Below are 21,402 nucleotides of genomic sequence, written 5' to 3' on the forward strand. Positions count from 1 at the left end.
TTTTGAGATTTTTTTTATTTAACTTCCATGTCTAGCCAACAAGAATGATATTTCCTATTGGTGCTCCATCCGTATATTAACCAGGTTCAACTAGAAAGGTTCTATTGAGGACCTTTTGGGATGTTCAATTTGTATAGATAGTCCTCACTTACCATTTGTTTCATGAGCTTTCAAAGTTACTATGGCACTATAAAAGTGGTATATAAGTCTAAGTGCTATTGCTCTCCAGGTTCCTAAGAGGCCAATAAGGGGCGTACATAAATGCACTGGTGTGCCTTTCGTCCCCTGTCCAATTGTCTTTCCTTTCTCTCACTTATCATATATATTTTCTTTCTTTCATATATCCTCTCCTCTAAGTTCACTTTACCCTTATATATATTACTACATGTCTATTTTTCTTCCTATGTATTTGTGTATTGGACAAATGAATAAATTAAAATAAAATAAAATAAAATATCAATGATAAAAAGCTCTCTACATTTCCAAAATTCATTGTCTTTATGTCATTCCCTAATCATATCATACCATAATGGTCATGCCATCAAAATCTTAATTCATGTCCCTCTAAGTAATCCCTTTATTTGGACAGTCACCCAGAGCATCCAATTTGCACTCCTGCGTAAGCCACGCCCACAGTGTGGTAGTAAAAATTTTGGTAGCCTTTCACTGGTCACCCACTCTTTTTGTCAGACAAAACAACAAACATGAAAGTACAATTTCAAATCTTGTAAACCCAAGCCTTCTCTTTCCTTAATGTCTTGCAATAATTTATATTTCATTCTTGGGGGGGGGGATTTCCACTGCAATATAAACATCACCTCGAGGCTCGACTACTATAACGCTCTCTACCTGGGGCTACCTTTGAAAAGTGTTCAGAAACTTCAGATCGTGCAGAATGCAGCTGCGAGAGCAATCATGGGCTTCCCCAAATATGCCCATGTTACACCAACACTCCGCAGTCTGCATTGGTTGCTGATCAGTTTCCAGTCACAATTCAAAGTGTTGGTTATGACCTATAAAGCCCTTCATGGCACCGGACCAGATTATCTCAGGGACTGCCTTCTGCTGCACGAATCCCAGCGACCGGTTAGGTCCCACAGAGTGGGTCTTCTCCGGGTCCCGTCAACTAAACAATGTCATTTGGCGGGACTCAGGGGAAGAGCCTTCTCTGTGGCGGCCCCGGCCCTCTGGAACCAACTCCTCCCAGAGATTAGAATTGCCCCCACCCTCCTTGCCTTTCATAAGCTCCTTAAAACCCACCTCTGCCGCCAGGCATGGGGGAATTGAGATGCTCTTTCCCCCTGGGCCTTTACAATTTCATGTGTGGTATGTTTGTATGTATGATTGGTTTTTTTTTATATATTAATGGCTTTTTAAATCATTTTTAGTATTTATTGGATTATTATTGTACATTGTTTTATTACTGTTCTTAGCTGCCCCGAGTCTCCGGAGAGGGGCGGCATACAAATCCAATAAATAAATAAATAGAGATTTCCAGCCGCCTTTGTTTAAATGGAATATAACAAGCATTGGTAAAATGTGAAACAGAAAATATATATTTGGTAATTAGGGGTCTATAACATACACAAAGAATGGTTAGAGGAATTGAGTATGTGTAGTCTAATGTGAAGGATTAGTGGAGACGTGATAGCTGTGTCTCAATATTTGAAGGGCTCTTACCAAGAGAAAGACAAGTCAAACTACTTTCCAGAGTCCCAAAAGAAACAATGGATGGAAATTTAGCAAGGAAAGAGGCAACTTAAAACTAAAAAAAAAAATCCTAACAATTACAGCAAGCAACCAATGGAATAGCTTGCCTTCAGATGTTTTGCGTGCTCCATCATTGGAGGCTTTGAAAAAGAATTTGATAGGTACTTGTCTAAAATGGTATAAGGCCTAACGCTTGAGCAGAGGGTTGGAATAGAAGACCTTCAAAGTCCCTTCCAACTCTATTATTCTATGTTACATGCTGCATTGATCTTAATTACAGAGATTGCTGTACAAAGAATTTGTGATTGACCCAAGTCAACAAGAGTAGTGCAATCTTCAGTGTGTCAAATAAATAATATGTAAGAGGTTATTTTATCATTGTGGCATGTTTGCATTTTACCTTTACTGTATATATACTGCTCAAAAAAATAAAGGGGACACTCAAATAACACATCCTAGATCTGAATGAATGAAATATTCTCATTGAATACTTTGTTCTGTACAAACTTGAATGTGCACAACAGCATGTGAAATTGATTGTCAATAGAAACATAGAAACATAGAAGACTGATGACAGAAAAAGACCTCATGGTCCATCTAGTCTGCCCTTATACTATTTCCTGTATTTTATCTTACAATGGATATATGTTTATCCCAGGCATGTTTAAATTCAGTTACTGTGGATTTACCAACCACGTCTGCTGGAAGTTTGTTCCAAGGATCTACTACTCTTTCAGTGAAATAATATTTTCTCACGTTGCTTTTGATCTTTCCCCCAACTAACTTCAGATTGTGTCCCCTTGTTCTTGTGTTCACTTTCCTATTAAAAACACTTCCCTCCTGAACCTTATTTAACCCTTTAACATATTTAAATGTTTCGATCATGTCTCCCCTTTTCCTTCTGTCCTCCAGACTATACAGATTGAGTTCATTAAGTCTTTCCTGATATGTTTTATGCTTAAGACCTTCCACCATTCTTGTAGCCCGTCTTTGGACCCGTTCAATTTTGTCAATATCTTTTTGTAGGTGAGGTCTCCAGAACTGAACACAGTATTCCAAATGTGGTCTCACCAGCGCTCTATATAAGGGGATCACAATCTCCCTCTTCCTGCTTGCTATACCTCTAGCTATGCAGCCAAGCATCCTACTTGCTTTTCCTACTGCCCGACCACACTGCTCACCCATTTTGAGACTGTCAGAAATCACTACCCCTAAATCCTTCTCTTCTGAAGTTTTTGCTAACACAGAACTGCCAATGCAATACTTTGTATTCCAATTAGTGTTGCTTCCTTAAGTGGACAGTTTGATTTCACAGATTTACTTGGAGTTATATTGTGTTCTTTATTTTTTTGAGCAGTGTTCTTTTTTCTTTTTTCACATCATCTGCAACCATTTTATAAACAATTTACATGGTTACCTTTTTTTTTCTTTGAATCTTACAGGTAAAGAGAGTGCCAATAAGAGCACTCTGGACAACTGAGAATAACAAGCAACATTAAAGAGGAAAGCAAATCAAGCCAGAAATCAAAATATTTTCCATTTCCTTCAGAAAACCCCCAAATTCTTCTTTCCAAGCAGACGATCAAGAAGAGATTTCGAACTGGGAAAAGTAGAGTATGCGGAAGGCAAGGATACATTACAGGTAGTCCTCGACTTACAAGAGATCATTTTGAGTTGGTGCTCAAACTTACAAAGGCAATGAAGAAAGTGACTTATAGCCATTTTTCACACGTATGACTATGGCAGCAGCCACATGGTCACATGATTTGTATTTGGATGGTTAGCAGTTAATTCACATTTATGATGGTGAGAGGAGAGAAGGCCTCCCAATGTACTGAGCATGGCAACGCTGATACATTAGAAAACTCACACCAGGGAGAAGCCGTTTGAATGCTCTGATTGTGGGAAAAGGTTTGGCCAAGACTCCGGCCTTGTGACACGGGATGCACACAGAAAAGAAATCACACGAGTGTCCTGATTGCGGGAAATGTTTCAGTGGGAATTCCAAGTTAGTGATACACCAGAGGAGTCACACAGGGGAGAAACCCTTTGAATGCCCTGATTGTGGGAACAGTTTCAGCCAGAATTCCCACCTCATGGTACACCAGAGGACTCACACAGGCGAGAAACCATTTGAATGTCCTGACTGTGAGAAAAGTTTCATTGACAATTCCAGCCTGGTGAAACACCAGAGGACTCACACAGGAGAGAAACCCTTCGAATGTCCTGACTGTGGGAAAAGTTTCTGTCAGAATGCCAACCTGGTGAAACACCAGAGGACTCACACGGGATACAAGCCCTTTCAATGTGCTGATTGTGGGAAGTGTTTCACTATAAAATACCAACTCATGAATCACCAGAGGACTCACACAGGAGAGAAACCATTTGAATGTGCTCTTTGTGGGAAAAGTTTCAGTCAGAATTATCAGCTGGTGATACACCAGAGGACTCACACAGGAGAGAAACCCTTTGAATGTGCTCTTTGTGGGAAATGTTTCAGACAGAATTCCCAGTTGGTGATACACCAGAGGACCCACATAGGAGAGAAACCATATGATTGTCCAGTTTGTGGGAGAAGTTTCAGTGACAATTCCAACCTGGTGAAACATAAGAGGATTCATACAGTTGAGAAATCCTATCAATGCCAATATTGTGGTGAAAGTTTCATTAAAAAATTCCAGCTCACGAGTCACCAGAGGACACATACAGGAGACAAACCCTTTGAATGCCCAATCTGTGGGAAAACATTTAGTCACAATTTCCGCCTGGGGATACACCAGAAGATTCATACAGGAGAGAAACCATTTGAATGTCCTGTTTGTGGAAAACGTTTCAGTAAAAATTACTACCTTGTGATACATCAGAGGACTCACACAGGAGAGAAACCCTTTGAATGTCCAGATTGTGAAAAACGTTTCAGTCACAATTCCAGCCTGGTAACACACAAGAGGACACACACAGCAGAGAAACACTTTGAATGTCCTGATTGTAAAAAATGTTTCAGTCAGAGTTCCAACCTGGAGGTACACCAGAGGGCTCACACAGGAGGGAAACACTTTGATTGTCCTGATTGTGGGAAAACTTTCATTAGAAAATACCAGCTTACTAGACACCAGAGGATACACACAGGATATAAACCATTTGAATGCCCTATCTGTGGGAAAGGTTTCAGTCATACTTCCAGCCTAGTGACACACCAGAGGACTCACACAGGAGAGAAACCATATGAGTGTCCTGTTTGTGGCAAAACTTTCAGTCAGAATTCCAATATGGTGATACACCTGAGGACTCACAGAGGAGAGAAGCAATTTGAATGTCCTGATTTTGGGGAAATTTTCAATCAAAATTCCAACCTGGCAATACACCAGAAGATTCACATAGGAGAGAAACCATATTAATCTATTTATGGCAAATGTTTCCGTTTCAGTTCAAACCTGGTGAAATACCAGAGGACTCACGTGGGAGAGACCTTTCAAACGTCCAGTCTGTGGATGGTACTCCAGTTGTTAACCATTCCTTATTGTATAGAAAGACATCCACCTGAGGCAAAAGTTGATGAGTTTAGAGAAGGCTTGAATGTCACTCCTCATCTCTCATTGATAGTGTAGGTGAGAAAATGACTCTTTGAATTCTGGCTTGATTCTTTTCAACTACATGTAAGATTTAAACCTGTGGAGAGAGAAAAAGTGGAAACTCCCCTTTGATAAAGATTTTGTTCAGAAATTCCTCAAAAAGGTTTTTGGGTGGTGGTTTTTGTATATTGATTGTGGAATTCCATCATGTGGAGTTTCCTTCTTCTACCTTGTTGTCCTCCAGATTATGTGTGCTATAATTCCCTAGCCCAGGGGTCGGCAACCTGCAGCTCCAGAGCCACATGTGGTTCTTTGGGCCTCTGCCATGGCTCCCTGTTTCTCCCTTTCGTAGCAGTGGCATGGTCAGAGCCTTAGTGCAGGACATTTGCTGTTGCCACCAGCAGAGACTACTGGGAGAGAACAGCGGGGGTGGGGGAAAGATCAAAAGCAACGTGAGAAAATATTATTTTACTGAAAGAGTAGTAGATCCTTGGAACAAACTTCCAGCAGACGTGGTAGATAAATCCACAGTAGCTGAATTTAAACATGCCTGGGATAAACATATATCCATCCTAAGATAAAATACAGAAAATAGTATAAGGGCAGACTAGATGGATCATGAGGTCTTTTTCTGCCGTCAGTCTTCTATGTTTCTATCTTGGAGGGTGTGTGTATGAATCTGTCTCTCTCTCTCTCTCTCTCTGTGTTGCTTTCTCACTCCCTATTTCTGTGTCTCACTCTTGGAATGCCCTGCAGCCCTGAGGCTTTTTGCCAGCTGTTTTTCTTTCTTCCTTTTGGAAAGCCCGGCTGGTGGAGGAATGTGTGGCAGAAGATTTCCTCCTCTTCCTCCTCCTCTTGTGTGCACCCTCCTGGCCCCATCACAACTGGCCAGAGGGACACGAGAGGAGGAGGCAGTGTTCCCTCTAATTTTTTTTTTTTGGGGGGGGGCGGAAAAGTATAGTGTCTGAGCGGCAGTCCCTTCGGGACTGGGTGGCACAGAAATAATAAACAAACAAACAAACAAATAAAAAACCCACCCTGTTTTGCCTCAGAGAATTTCAAAATAAAATACTGTACTGTGTGTCTATAACAGTGAGCTCATAATAGGGCAACTCTATCAATATCAAAATGCCACTGAAATAGTTGAGCTAGTTTCAAACTAGATTTTGATTCTCTCTTCCTTACTCCCATTCTTTTTCTTTCTCTTTTCCTTCCTCTCTATCTGTTTCTCTCTCTTCCTCTCTCTCTCCCTCCCTCTCACTCTTTCCCTCTCGGCTTCTGGGCAGGTTTGGAAAACTCTGAGTTGATGATGATTTTTAAGTGAGCGATTGCTCACTGCTCAGCTTAGAGGGAACTATGGGAGGAGGAGGAGGAGGAGGAGGAGGAGGAGGAGGAGGAGGAGGAGGGAAACCTCTTCTGCAGGTTGCTCTCATTGCTCCGCCAGCCCAGCTTTCCAAAAGGAAAGAAGAAAAACAGCTGGCGAAAAAGCGGAAAGAGCACACGCAGCGTGCAGGGCTTTCTGAGAGTGGGAAGCGACACAGAGGTAGGGAGTGAGGGAGAGCAACACACTCACAATCATAGACGTAGACACACACACATACACACAGAGGGAGATAGAGATGGGAGGGCAGGAGATAGAGAGGGAGTTACCTATTTCCCATAGAAAACACAGAGCCACAAAATCTGGGTAGGTGTGGCTTTGAGGGTCATGTGACTGGGCGGGAGTTGAGTGACATCAAGTTGGCCACACCCACTCAAGTTTTGTGGCTCTGAATGTGCAAGTTGTTGGGTGCAACAGTGAACTACCTGAGGCCATGTATCCCTGGGGCGCATGAGAACTGGACAAGTACCATTTGTGCTAGTGTTGTGCTACAAATGCCCAACAAAACCGATGCAGTCTTAGGCTGCATCAACAGAGGAATAATGTCAAGACAACAGGAAGAGCGAATTGCTGTACACAATGCTTGGTACTTAGAATACTGTGTCGTATTCATGAGTTTTGGTCATGATATAAAAAAGTTGAGATCCTGGAAAATGTGTGGAGAAGAGCAACAAAGATGATAATGGCTGAATAGCAGAGACACTATAGCTGTCTTCCAGTACTTGAGCATCTATCACAAAGAAGAGCAGATTGATCCATTCTCTAGCGCAGGGGTAGGCAAAGTTGGTTCTTCTATGACATGTGGACTTCAACTCCCAGAATTCCTGACCTAGCATGTTTGGCTCAGGAATTCTGGGAGTTGAAGTCCACAAGTCATAAAAGAGCCAACTTTGCCTACCCCTGCTCTAGAGCAGTGTTTTTCAACTAGTGTGCCGTGAGACATAGGTGTGCCGTGGGGAAATTAAACATGGGTCCCCAAACTATGGCCTGCGGAGGCCATTTATCCGACCTGCCGCCAGCTGCCTCCATCTGAACATAAACATTCCCCTCACAATCCCTCCTGCTATCAGTGACAGGAAGAGTGGAGGCACAAGGAACGCTCACTGACCAATCACCTTCTAGGATTCATCCCAACCACTAACGATGGACCAATAGCAGGCCTCCTCTCATCCACACCCTGGAAGGTCCCCGCTCGGGCTGCCGCGCACTTGTCATTGTGTGGCCGCGGTGAGTAGTTGAAGCTGCGACTCCTCCCCATGGTCCCGATTTCTAATCCTGGTCAGGACTGGAGGTAAATGTTGCCACCACTAGATGAAGCCTCAGCCTCAGCCTCAGCTGGTTATGTCTATCCCGATGGTGTATATAAATATTTGACCTTTTTCTTTTTATAAGAGGCCCCTGCAGAGGGTGATATACAATGCATCATTTTGTGTCATTTTGGTTGGCGGTGTACTCCAGGATTTTGTAAACTAAAAAATGTGCAACGTCTCAAAAAAGGTTGAAAATCACTGCTCTAGATCAGTGTTTCCCAACCAGTGTCAGGTGTGCCGCGAAGAAAGAAGCTCAGCTTTTGGTCCCGCAACTTTTTGCTGAGAGTGCAAAGAGCAAAAAGTTGTGAGACCAGAAGCTGAGCTTCCTTCTTTGCGTCTTCCAAGTTTTCCGGCAGCTGCAGCGCCCCGCCCGGCTGGAGCTTCCCTGGCGGCGGCAGCAGGTGAGCTTTGGGGCCCGGCAGGAGGGCGGCGGCAGTGGGAGGGCGGCGGTGGCGGCAGCGGGAGGGTGGTGGCGGCAGCGGGCAGTAGCCGTGGGGCAGTGGCAGGGTGGTCAGCTGTGAGGCAGAGCTCTGGAACGGAGGCACAGATGGCGGCGGCTGGACATGTTGCTATACGCCGTACATGCTGGAATTGCGTGGCTGGCACTTGCCTGCTGGCTGGGCCGGGACGGCATGTATGGTGTCTAACAACACGTCCAGCCGCCGCCGTCGGTGCCTCCGTTCCGGAGCTCCGCCTCACAGGTGACCACCCTGCCACTGCCCCACGGCTACTGCCCAATGCCGCTGGTGCGGCGTGGTGTACAAGAAAGAGAGAGAGAAAGAAAGAAATAGATAGCAAGAGAGAGAAAGAGAGATAGCAAGAGAGGGAGAGAGGGAGAGAGGGGGGAGAGAGAAAGAAAGCAAGAGAGAGAGAGAAAGGGGGAAGGAGGGTGAGGGAAAGACATAGAGGGAGGAAAGGAGGGAGAGAGAAAGAGAGCAAAAAAGAGGAAGGAAGGGAGAGAGAAAGAGGGAGAGAGAAATAGAGCGAAAGGAAGGAAGAGAGATTTTTTTTGTCCAAACTTTTTTTAACACCACCACCCCACCCCACCCGCTCAATGTTCCCCAGGATTTTGTAAATGTGAATAATGTGCCGCGGCTCAAAAAAGGTTGGGAAACACTGCTCTAGAGCACCAGACAGCAGGGCAAGAAGTAATGGGTTCAAGCTTGTTAAAATGAGGTCTGACTTAGAGGTAAAGAGTAATTGTCCGTCAGTCAGAGCAATAAATCAATGCAATATCTTGCCTCCGGGGATTGTGGGGTTACTCCATCACTGGAGGCTCTCACGAATGGGCTGAACAATCATTTGAGTGGGATGGTACAGGGAGTCCTTGAGTTACAAACGTAACGGAGCCTGCCCATTCCTTTTGTAACCCAATAATTTGTGTGAGTGAATCTCGTTCCTTGAATACTTATCAGTCCTTCCTTTCGCCCCGTCGTTCAGTGCGCATGAGGTGTATCAGGGTTGGGAAGGCCGGTGTGTGTGTGTGTTTGTGCTAGTGATGGAACAGGCCACCAGATTACACAAGGCTTCCCCCGACCCACTGAAATACCTCATGCTCCCCACATTTGCTTCTCTGCCCCCCTTTCCACCTGCTATGCTGATTCACTTACCTTGGGAAGTTCTGTCTCATAGAAACATAGAAGACTGACGGCAGAAAAAGACCTCATGGTCCATCTAGTCTGCCCTTCTACTATTTCCTGTATTTTATCTTAGGATGGATATATGTTTATCCCAGGCATGTTTAAATTCAGTTACTGTGGATTTATCTACCACGTCTGCTGAAAGTTTGTTCCAAGGATCTACTACTCTTTCAGTAAAATAATATTTTCTCATGTTGCTTCTGATCTTTCCTCCAACTAACCTCAGATTGGGCCCCCTTGTTCTTGTGTTTACTTTCCTGTTAAAAACACTTCCCTCCTGAACCTTATTTAACCCTTTAACATATTTAAATGTTTTGATCATGTCCCCCCTTTTCCTTCTGTCCTCCAGACTATACAGATTGAATTCATTAAGTCTTTCCTGATACGTTTTATGCTTAAGACCTTCCACCATTCTTGTAGCCCGTCTTTGGACCCGTTCAATTTTGTCAATATCTTTTTGTAGGTGAGCTCTCCAGAACTGAACACAGTATTCCAAATGTGGTCTCACCAGTGCTCTATACAGCGGGATCATAATCTCCCTCTTCCTGCTTGTTATACCTCTAGCTATGCAGCCAAGCATCCTACTTGCTTTCCCTACCGCCTGACTGCACTGTTCACCCATTTTGAGACTGTCAGAAATCACTACCCCGAAATCCTTCTCTTCCGAAGTTTTTGCTAACACAGAACTGCCAATACAATACTCAGATTGAGGATTCCTTTTCCCCAAGTGCATTATTTTACATTTGGAAACATTAAACTGAAGTTTCCATTGCTTTGACCATTTATCTAGTAAAGCTAAACCATTTACCATATTATAGACGCCTCCAGGAATATCAACCCTATTGCACACTTTAGAAGTCATCGGCAAATAGGCAAATCTTCCCTACCAAACCTTCCCTTATGTCACTCACAAACATATTAAAAAGAATAGGACCCAGAACAGACTCTTGTGGCTCCTCTGATCACAAGCCTGCTGGCCATTTCTAGAATGGGCAGCCTCAGTGAAAAGGTTTCCAGGCTCCCTGCAGAAAAGCATTTGTATGGTGAGGTTTTGGGCTTCTTTCAATAAGCTCTTTATCTTTTAAGTGCTGATATCTGCCCTGGACTATTAAGAAAAGTGGGGGCTGCTTCCTGCCTCCAAAAAACACAACAATTTTGCATTTCTCCCTTTGTGGAAATGTAATCTGTCTTTTTAATATTCCTCAAAATATTTCATTCTTCTAGGAGGGGGCTGGGGGCTGACATTTTACCCTATGAGACTAGACTTTCAATCCTGGGCCTAGAAAGTTTAGAACTAAAACGCCTTAAACAAGATCTAAGTATTGCCCACAATATCATATGCTGCAACATCCTGCTTGTCGGCGACTACTTCAGCTTCAACCACAGCAACACAAGAGCACACAACAGATTTAAACTTAATATTAACTGCTCCAAACTTGACTGTAAAAAATATGACTTCAGTAACCGAGTTGTCGAAGCGTGGAACTCATTACCGGACTCCATAGTGTCATCCCCAAACCCCCAACACTTTACCCTTAGATTATCTACGGTTGACCTATCCAGATTCCTAAGAGGTCAGTAAGGGGCGAGTACAAGTGCACTAGAGTGCCTTCCGTCCCCTGTCCTATTGCTCTCCTATATCTCTTATACCTTTCTTCTATTCCTCTATCTCTTCTTCTATTCTTTCATTGATATCTTCTATTACTATATCTTCTTTTCTATTATTGCTTAGATATATTTTACTATGAGTATCTCCTCTATAACCTTCATCATATATTTTACTATGTGTATATACTGTACATATATACCCACTAAAACCCTCATTGTGTATTGGACAAAATAAAATAAATAAAAATAAATAAATAAATAAATAAATAAATAAATGGTTGTAGGGATTGGATAACGGGGAAGGACTGGGGGAGATATGATTAGCAGTCTTTCAGTATTTAAAGGACTAACAAAAAGAGGAAGTATATAGCTAATCTCCGCAAGCTAAGTACACATTTCACATGGCTCAGCTGCAAAGATACATTGCTAGGAGTTTGAAAGTGACTTGATATCATGTAATCAGTGACAACATCTGGCCATTGTCATTGGTAGAGATAGGGCAAGCCTGTTCTTCGACCTCCTATCATGAGATGGCAGCATCTGTGCCTAGAAAGCCAACAGTACAAAGCGGTCTCTGTGGTTAAGCTTAAAAGGAGTTAAAACCATTGAGTACTGTATTGCTAGAAAAGATAGAGAGAAACACAGGGAAACTTCCATCTTCCGGAAAGGAGAGTGTGGTTTAGAAAGGCGCTCTCGCCTCTTCCAAGGATCGAAGCATCAGCTGGAAGGTGAGTTGAAGGCAGGTTAGAGGAGAATCCGGGAGCAACTCAGGCTGTTTGGTTATCACCATGGGGTGGAAGCAGAGAAGCAACTAGGATTTTATTATATTTATTTATTTATTCATTTATTCATTTATTCATTTATTCATTTATTCATTTATTCATTTATTCATTTATTCATTTATTCATTTATTCTGTCTGTCTGTCTGTCTATTTATTTTGACCAATGCACATTGAAGAGAATAGACATGTAGTAATTTATATAAAGAAAAGGATAGAAGAAAATATATAAAAATAGAGGAGAAGATATATGAAAGGAAGAAAAAATAAATGAGATAAGGAAAGACAATTGGACAGGGGACGGAGGGCACACTATTGCACTTATGCACGTCCCTTACTGACCTCTTAGGAACCTGGAGAAACGTTGGGGGTTAGGGGTTGTCACTACTGAGTCCGGTAATGAGTTCCACGCTTCGACAACTCGATTGCTGAAGTCATATATTTTACAGTCAAGTTTGGAGCGGTTAATATTAAGTTTGAATCTGTTGCGTGCTCTTGTGTTGTTGCGGTTGAAGCTGAAGTAGTCATTGACAATTAATTGGGGAAGAACAGTTGGGAGGGATCTTTGAGGTCATCCAGTCCAACCCCCTTTTGCAGCAGGAGACCTTATGCATTTCAGGCACATGGCTCTCCAGTCTCTTCCTGAAAGCCTCCAGCGATGGAGCAGCCACAACTTCTGCAGGAAAACAGATTAATTGTTCTCACAGTCAGTAAATGTCTCCCTGTTTCTAGGCTACTTCTCTCCTTGATTCGTTTCCATCTACTGTTTTCTTGTTCTGCCTTTAATTCGTAGTTGCACCAATTTGGATTCTACCAACCGGTGCACATTGTTGCAGAATCCTACACTTAGCATCCCCATTTGGTCATGACCTTTAAAGCCCTACATGGCATTGGACCAGAGTACCTCCGGAACCGCCTGCTACCACACAAATCCCAGCGGCCGATAAGGTCCCACAGAGTTGGCCTTCTCCGGGTCCCGTTGACTAAACCAGTGTTTTTCAACCAGTGTGCCGTGGCACACTAGTGTGCCGCGAGACATGGTCAGGTGTGCCGCGAAGCTCAGAGAGAGAAAGAAAACAAGAGGAAGAGAAAGAAAGAAAGAGCAAGAGAGAGAGAGAAAACAAGAGAGAAAGAGAACGAGAGAAAGCAAGCAAGAGAGAGAGCAAGAGAGAGAAAGAAAGCAAGAGAGAGCAAGAGAGAGAAAGAAAGGGAGGGAAGGTGGGAGAGAAAGACAGAGGGAAGTAGGGAGAGAGAAAGAGAGGAAAGAAGAGGAAAGAAGGAAGAGAAAAAGAGGGATGGAGAGAGGAAAAAAAGAGGGAGAGAAAGAGGGAGAAATAGAGCGAAAGGGAGGGAGAGAATTTTTTTGTCCAAACTTTTTTTAGGGCCCCCCCCCCCCCCCAATGTGCCCCATGGTTTTGTAAATGTAAAAAATGTGCCGCGGCTCAAAAAAGGTTGAAAATCACTGGACTAAACAATGTCGTCTGGCAGGCCCCAGGGGAAAAGCCTTCTCTGTGGCAGCCCCAGCCCTCTGGAATCAACTCCCCCCGGAGATTAGAACTGCTCCCACCCTCCTTGTCTTCCATAAACTACTTAAGACCCACCTATACCACCAGGCATGGGGGATTTGAGACACCTTTCCCCCAGGCTCATTATAATTTATGTTTGGTACGTATGTGCTGTTTGGTTTTTAATTATGATAGGGTTTTTAGTTATTTTTAATATTATATTTGTGCCATTATAATATTGTTTTTATCGTTGCTGTGAGCCGCCCCGAATCTTCGGAGAAGGGCAGCATGCAAATCTAATATATTGAATTGAATTGAATTTGTGACAAGCAAAAACAATGGGAATGCCAGGAAGAAGTTGCAAGACACGGTCAGGTAAAATTGCCTCTGACAATCCACAACTGCAGAGTAGCATAAGTTGGCACTACCATGTGAAATCATGCTTCATCAGGCTCCTTAGTGACATAGATCAGTGATTTTCAACCTTTTTTGAGCCGCGGCACATTTTTTACATTTACAAAACCATGGGGCACATTGGGCGGGGGGGGCTAAAAAAAGTTTGGACAAAAAAATTCTCTCCCTCCCTTTCGCTCTATTTCTCCCTCTTTCTCTCCCTCTTTTTTTCCTCTCTCCATCCCTCTTTCTCTCTTCCTTCTTTCCTCTTCTTTCCTCTCTTTCTCTCTCCCTACTTCCCTCTGTCTTTCTCTCCCACCTTCCCTCCCTTTCTTTCTCTCTCTTGCTCTCTCTTGCTCTCTCTTGCTCTCTCTCTTGCTTGCTTTCTCTCGTTCTCTTTCTCTCTTGCTTTCTTTCTCTCTTGCTTGCTTTCTCTTGCTTGCTTTCTCTCTTGTTTTCTTTCTCTCTCTTGCTCTTTCTTTCTTTCTCTTCCTCTTGTTTTCTTTCTCTCTCTGAGCTTCGCGGCACACCTGACCATGTCTCGCGGCACACTGGTTGAAAAACACTGACATAGATGCCAATCTCAAATGCAGTCAGTAAGTGAGGACTGTTTCAATAGGAATGTCACCAGAGTGGTTGTGAAAAGTATTCATCACCTCGAGGCTCGACTACTGTAACGCTCTCTACATGGGGCTACCTTTGAAAAGTGTTCGGAAACTTCAGATCGTGCAGAATACAGCTGCTGATCAGTTTCCGGTCACAATTCAAAGTGTTGGTTATTATTATTATTATTATTATTATTATTATTATTATTATTATTATTAATTAGATTTGTATGCCGCCCCTCTCCGTAGACTCGGGGCGGCTCACAACAATAACAAGAACAATGTAAGAACAAATCTAATAATTTAAAAAACACTAAAAAACCCATTATTAAAAGCAAACATACACACAAACATACCATGTATAAATTGGATAGGCCCAGGGGGGATGTCTCAGTTCCCCCATGCCTGACGGCAGAGATGGGTCTTAAGAACTTTACAAAAGGCAAGGAGGGTGGGGGCAGTTCTAACCTCCGGGGGGAGCTGGTTCCAGAGGGTCAGGGCCGCCACAGAGAAGGCTCTTCTCCTGGGTCCCGCCAAACAACATTGTTTAGTCGATGGGACCCAGAGAAGGCCAACTCTGTGGGACCTAACCGGTCACTGGGATTCGTGCGGCAGGTTATAGGTTATGACCTATAAAGCCCTTCATGGCATCAGACCAGAATATCTCCAGGACCGCCTTCTGCCACACGAATCCCAGCGACCAGTTAGGTCCCACAGAGTTGGCCTTCTCCGGGTCCCGTTGACTAAACAATGTCGTCTGGCGGGACCCAGGAGAAGAGCCTTCTCTGTGGCGGCCCCGACTCTCTGGAACCAACTCCCCCCGGATATCAGAGTTGCCCCCATCCTCCTTGCCTTTCACAAGCTCCTTAAAACCCATCTCTGTCGTCAGGCATGGGGGAATTGAAATTTTCCCCTTCCCCCTAGGCTTATAGAATTTATACATGGTATGCTTGTACGTATGATTGGTTCTTTAAATTGGGGTTTTTAAGATTATTTTTAATATTAGATTTGTTTACATTGTCTTTTTTATTGTTGTTAGCCGCCCCGAGTTTTCGGAGAGGGGCGGCATACAAATCAAATCAAATAAATAAATAAACAAACAAATAAATAAATAAATAAAAATTTCTGCCCTTATTTGGATCTCAGGACTTTCACGGGCAAAACGGTTGCTTCAAATCTTGCAGAGGCTTTAGACATTATTTCATCAGTTAAAGCCTCCACAACTCTAAAAGCAGCTGGAAATGTTTGACCGTAACCATTTGGGGACATGTTGCAGGCTAAAAACATGGATATTCCAGATATATAAATTTCTACGTTTGTTTATTTCTATTTTTCTCTGAAATCATATATCTACAATTCAGGGAAAGGTTCCCCGTCGCAGGCCCTACCGATATGTTGCCGGAAACACATACGCCCGAAGTGAAATCTCACGTGAGAAACCTCACACCGATTTTTGGCTATTTCTTTCTACAATTGTATAACCTATCTGTTCTGTCCGGCTCTCTGGTAGAATCCTCCCAAAAATTCACAGATACAATTTCAGACACACACACGTTTGAAAATTCAAAACAATGTTCTTTATAATGAAAATTCACTGAAACCAAGCCCTCTTTTGGTATAGCAAAGAGCACTCGTCTCCAAACAAACTGGTAATTTGTACAAGTCCCTTATCAGTTCTGAGATACTTAGCTTGCAGCTGTGAGGCAATTCACAGTCTTTCTTCTTTCACAAAGTGAAACACACTTTGCTCTGGTTTAATTTCAAAGCGGGGATAAATCAGCACACAAAAAGTCAAAGTCAGTAAAGCAGTCACGAAACACAATGATCAGATAATCCTCCACAATGGCCAAACCCACAGGCTGCTATTTATAGCAGCCTCACTAATTACCACAGCCCCACCCAACCACAGGTGGCCTCATTTTCTTTGATAATAATCTCTCAGTTGTTGTTGCCTATGCATTGCTCTCCTCATGCGTGGCTGTATCATTAACTCTTGTTCTGAATCCAAGGAGGCGCTACATAATTGATCTCCTTCTGAGCTGTCTGCCACACTCTCCTCCCTGTCACTCATGTCTTCTTGGTCAGAGGAGCCTTCATCAGCAGATTCCACCGGGGGCAAAACAGGCCTGCAGCATGTGGATGTCTCCCCCACATCCACAGTCCTTGGGGCAGGAGCTGGGCCAGAGCTAACCACAACACTATCCCCATCACTTCTACATATAGTTCATAATAACCTTTTGCAGTGCTAAGAATGTGGTGTTTTTTTATTCTTTCCTTAGAGTCTTGCAATATCTCACCTATTTTGAGACTGTCAGAAATCACTACCCTAAATCTTTCTCTTCTGATGTTTTTGCTAACACAGAACTGCCAGACTTTCAAGGTCCCTTACAACTTAATTACTCTGTTATAGGTTGTATTCATCTTAATTACAGAGACTCTATCCAATAATTGCTAAACTAAGAATGTGTACTGACCCAAGTCAACAAGAGAATTTCATAGTTGAAAAGTGAACTTGGATCTTGGTAATCTTTAATGTGTCAAATGAATTATTATTATTATTATTATTATTATTATCATCATCATCATCATCATTATTAATTAGATTTGTATGCCGCCCCTCTCCGGAGACTCGGAGCGGCTCACAACACAAAACACGGTACAAATCCAACAATAAAAAGCAATTTAAAACCCTTAGTATAAAAACAATCATACATCTCAGACAAACCTTGCGTAAAATGGAAACAGCTCGGGGGAATCAATTTCCCCATGCCTGATGGCAGAGGTGAGTTTTGAGAAGTTTGCGAAAGGCAAGGAGGGTGGAGGCAATCTTAATCTTCGGGGGGAGTTGATTCCAGAGGGTTGGGGCCGCCACAGAGAAGGCTCTTCCCCTGGGTCCTGCCAAACGACATTGTTTCGTTGACGGGACCCGGAGAAGGCCAACTCTGTGGGACCTAACCGGTCGCTGAGATTTGTGTGGCAGAATCATCATTAATGTAAGATGTTCTTTTGGAATTGTGGCATGTTTGCTTTTTACCTTTAATGTACATGCTTGTCTCTCTTTTTTGCATCTTTGGCAACCATTTTATAAACAATGAAACTAACTCTTTTCTTGAAATCATGTAGACAAAGAAGACGGGAATAAAAACACTCCAGACAACTGAAAAGAACAAGCAACGTTAATTTTTTAAAAAAAATCAAGCCAGAAATCAAAATATTTTCCATTTCCTTCAGAAAACCACAACATTTTTCTCCTCCCCAGCAGGTGAACAAGGAGAGATTTCAAACTGGAAAAAGTAGAGTATGGGGAAAACAAGGATACATTACAGGAGGTCCTCAACTTAAAAGAGAGCCACATGGTCACATGATTTATATTTGTATTTATATGCAGCACTCAAGGATAAATTACAGGTACCAGTGAAGGGCTACCAAAATTTTTACTACGACGCCGTGGGTGTGGCTTATGCAGGACGCCCTGCATTTTCTTTCAATATCTTTCAGTGCAAATTTGGTGCTCTGGGGTGGAGCTCAATTTTTGCTACCCCACCGCGTCTGTCCTCCAGGCAGTAGTCCACCCCTGCAGGTAGCCCTCAACTTACAACAGTTCATTTAGTAATCGTTCAAAGTTACAGCGCCAATGAAAAAATGGAGTTACGACCATTTGTCATTCTTATGACTATTGGAGCATCACCATTTTCACATGATTTATATTTTGATGCTTGGCAGCTAAGTCCCATTTATGATAGTTGCCGTGTTCTATGGTCACATGATCTCCTTTTGTAGCTGCACAAACCTGCCTATTGTGAGAAACATGCATGTTGTAAATCACAACTGGGTATGCATGAAATGATTCACATTGGAGAAAAGCAATACTAATGTGGCAATCCTTTAGTCAGAACAGCTCCCTTGTGGTTCATGGAAGGACTCACGTAGGATAGAAGCCCTACAATGTCTCCCTATATACTGAGCTTGGCAACTTGATGATACATTAGAGAACGTACACCAGGGAGAAACCCTTTGAATGCTATGATTGTGGGAAAAGTTTCAGTCAGAACTCCGACTTTGTGATACGCTAGAAGATGCACACAAAAAAGAAATCACACGAGTGTCCTGATTGTGGGAAATGTTTCAGTAGGAATTTCAACATGGTGATACACCAGAGGACTCACACAGGAGACAAACCGTATGAGTGTCCTGTTTGTGGCAAAAGTTTCAGTCAGAATTCCAACATGATGACACATCAGAGGACTCACACAAGAAAGAAACGCTTTGAATGTCCTTATTGCGGGAAGTGTCTCATTAAAAAAACCCAGCTTATCAATCACCAGAGGATTCACACAGGAGAAAAACGCTTTGAGTGTGCTCTTTGTGGGAAAACTTTCCGTACAAATTACCAGCTGCTGATTCACCAGAGAACACATACAGGGGAGAAACCTTTTGACTGTCCTGACTGTGGGAAAAGTTTCAGTCAGAATTTCAACTTGATGATGCACCAGAGGATTCACACAGGAGAGAAACCATATGAGTGTTGTGTTTGTGGCAAAGGTTTCAGTCGGAATTCCAACATGGTGATACATCAGAGGACTCACAAAAAAACCCCTCACTTTGAATGTCCTTATTGCGGGAAATGTCTGATTAAAAAATCCCAGCTTATCAATCACCAGAGGATTCACACAGGAGAGAAACCCTTTGAATGTGCTACTTGTGGGAAAACTTTCCGTACAAATTCTCAGCTGTCGATACACCAGAGATCTCACATGGGGGAAAAACCGTTTGAATGTGCTCTTTGTGGGAAAACCTTCCACCAGAATGCCCAACTGCTGACACACCAGAGAGCTCACACGGGAGAGAAACCATTTGAATGTGCTGTTTGTGGAAAAAGTTTCAGTCAGAGTTCTGGCAGAGCGAAACACCAGAGGATACATACAAAAATGAAATCATATCAATGTCCATATTGTGGTGAAAGTTTCATGAGAAAATTCCAGCTCATACGTCACCAGAGGAAACACACAGGAGACAAACCCTTTCCATGCACTTCCTGTGGGAAAAGTTTCAGGTACAATTGTGACCTGGTGATACACCAAAGGAGTCACACAGGAGAAAAACCCTTTGAATGTTCTGTTTGTGGAAAAGGTTTCAGCCAGAGTTCCCACCTGATGAAACACCAGAAGACTCACTCAGGAGAGAAACACTTTGAATGTCCTGATTGTAAAAAATGTTTCAGTCAGAAATCCAGCCTCATAACACACCAGAGGACACACGCAGCAGAGAAACATTTTGAATGTCCTTATTGTGAAAAACATTTCAGTCAGAGTTCCATCCTGGTGATACACCTGAGGACTCACACAGGAGGTAAGCACTTCAATTGTCCTGATTGTGGGGGGAAATTCATTAAAAAAACCCAGCTCATAAAGCACCAGAGGATCCACACAGAAGGTAAACACTTTGATTGTCCTGATTGTGGGAAAAGTTTCATCAGGAAATTTCAGCTCACAAGTCACCAGAGGACTCACACAGGAGATAAACCCTTTGAATGTCCTGTCTGTGGGAAAGGTTTCAGTCATATGTCTGGCTTGGTGACACACCAGAGGACTCACACAGGAGAGAAACCGTATGAGTGTCCTGTTTGTGGCAAAGGTTTCAGTCAGAATTTCAACATGATGATGCACCTGAGGACTCACACAGGAGAAAAACCGCATGAGTGTCCTGTTTGCGGCAAATGTTTCAGTCAGAATTCCAACCTGGTGACACACCAGAGGACTCACACAAGAGAGAGACCGTATTAGTGTCCTTTTGTGGAAATGTTTTAGTCAGAATTCCAATATAATAATAATAATAATTTATTAGATTTGTATGCCGCCCCTCTCCAAAGACTCGGTGATACAAGATACAATATGGTGATACAAGAAAATTCACTAAGGTTGATGACTTTAGAGAGGGGTCGAATTTCATTACTGATTTCCCATCAGTAGAAATTAACTTGTTATTTCCTTTTGCAGAAATTATGGTACACCTCAAAAAGGTTTTTACGTGGTAGTTTTTCTATATTGATTATGTAATTCTAACATGTGTAGATTCTGTCTTCTATCTTATTGTCCAGCTTACGCAGTCCAGATTCCACAATTGGAAAATCATTGCTGCAAACAGAAAACATGTAGATGTGGGGCTCTCCTGAATAATCTCATAAAAAATATTTAAAACAACCCAAGCATGCACAAAATTCCAACCATTGGGGGGCAGGGGGTTAAAAGGAGGGAAATGACTTGGAGAGAAATTTTTTTTTTAGAAATGTTGGAAATCAAATGTTTATTTAAGATGCAAATTCTGGTGAGATTTCCTTGTAGCATTATCAGACCGAGGTTCCTTGATGCTGAGAAAATTCTTTTCTCTATCCCACAAAGCTAGGACGAGGGGTCACTCCCTAAAGCTCACAGGTAAGAAAGTAAGGACAAATAAAGAGAAATATTTCTTCACGCAGAGGGTCATTGGTTTGTGGAATTCACTTCCAGAAGAGGTCATGACAGCTGTCAGCCTGGATAGCTTCAAGGCAGGATTAGACAGATTCATGGATTAGATTAGATTAGATTTATTGGATTTATATGCCGCCCCGCTCTGTAGACTCGGGGCGGCTCACAACAATGGTAAAAAACAATACATAGTAACAAATCTAATATTTAGCAATCTAAATTACAGTGTTAGATTAAAAAATCCAAAAGAAACCCCAATATATAAAGAACAAGTACACAGTCAAATCATACACAGAAACTACATGGGCAAGGGGGAGATGTTTCAATTCCCCCATGCCTGACGGTAGAGGTGGGTTTTAAGGAGTTCCCGAAAGGCAAGGAGGATGGGGGCAATCCTAATCTCAGGTGGGAGCTGGTTTCAGAGGGTTGGAGCCA

General features: G+C 42.7%; 2 protein-coding genes across 2 annotated transcripts in view; both read left to right on the plus strand.

Annotated features, from left to right (window-relative positions):
- LOC139160030 (zinc finger protein 84-like) overlaps positions 1 to 5,444 on the plus strand; it is a 6,587-nt gene extending 1,143 nt beyond the window's left edge. Inside the window, exon 2 of the mRNA XM_070737544.1 lies at positions 3,153 to 5,444. Coding sequence (XP_070593645.1) covers positions 3,654 to 5,108 — 1,455 coding nt within the window. The 5' untranslated portion in view covers positions 3,153 to 3,653 and the 3' untranslated portion in view covers positions 5,109 to 5,444. The remainder of the gene's footprint in view (positions 1 to 3,152) is intronic.
- A 13,053-nt stretch (positions 5,445 to 18,497) lies between these two features.
- On the plus strand, positions 18,498 to 20,524 carry LOC139160027 (zinc finger protein 84-like). The gene has a single exon (XM_070737538.1). It carries the CDS (start codon positions 18,580 to 18,582, stop codon positions 20,284 to 20,286), a length of 1,707 nt encoding a protein of 568 aa, XP_070593639.1. The 5' UTR covers positions 18,498 to 18,579; the 3' UTR covers positions 20,287 to 20,524.
- Positions 20,525 to 21,402: the final 878 nt, after the last annotated feature.

Source organism: Erythrolamprus reginae, chromosome 2, assembly GCF_031021105.1.
Source record: "Erythrolamprus reginae isolate rEryReg1 chromosome 2, rEryReg1.hap1, whole genome shotgun sequence".
Classification (NCBI taxonomy): Eukaryota; Metazoa; Chordata; class Lepidosauria; order Squamata; family Dipsadidae; genus Erythrolamprus; species Erythrolamprus reginae.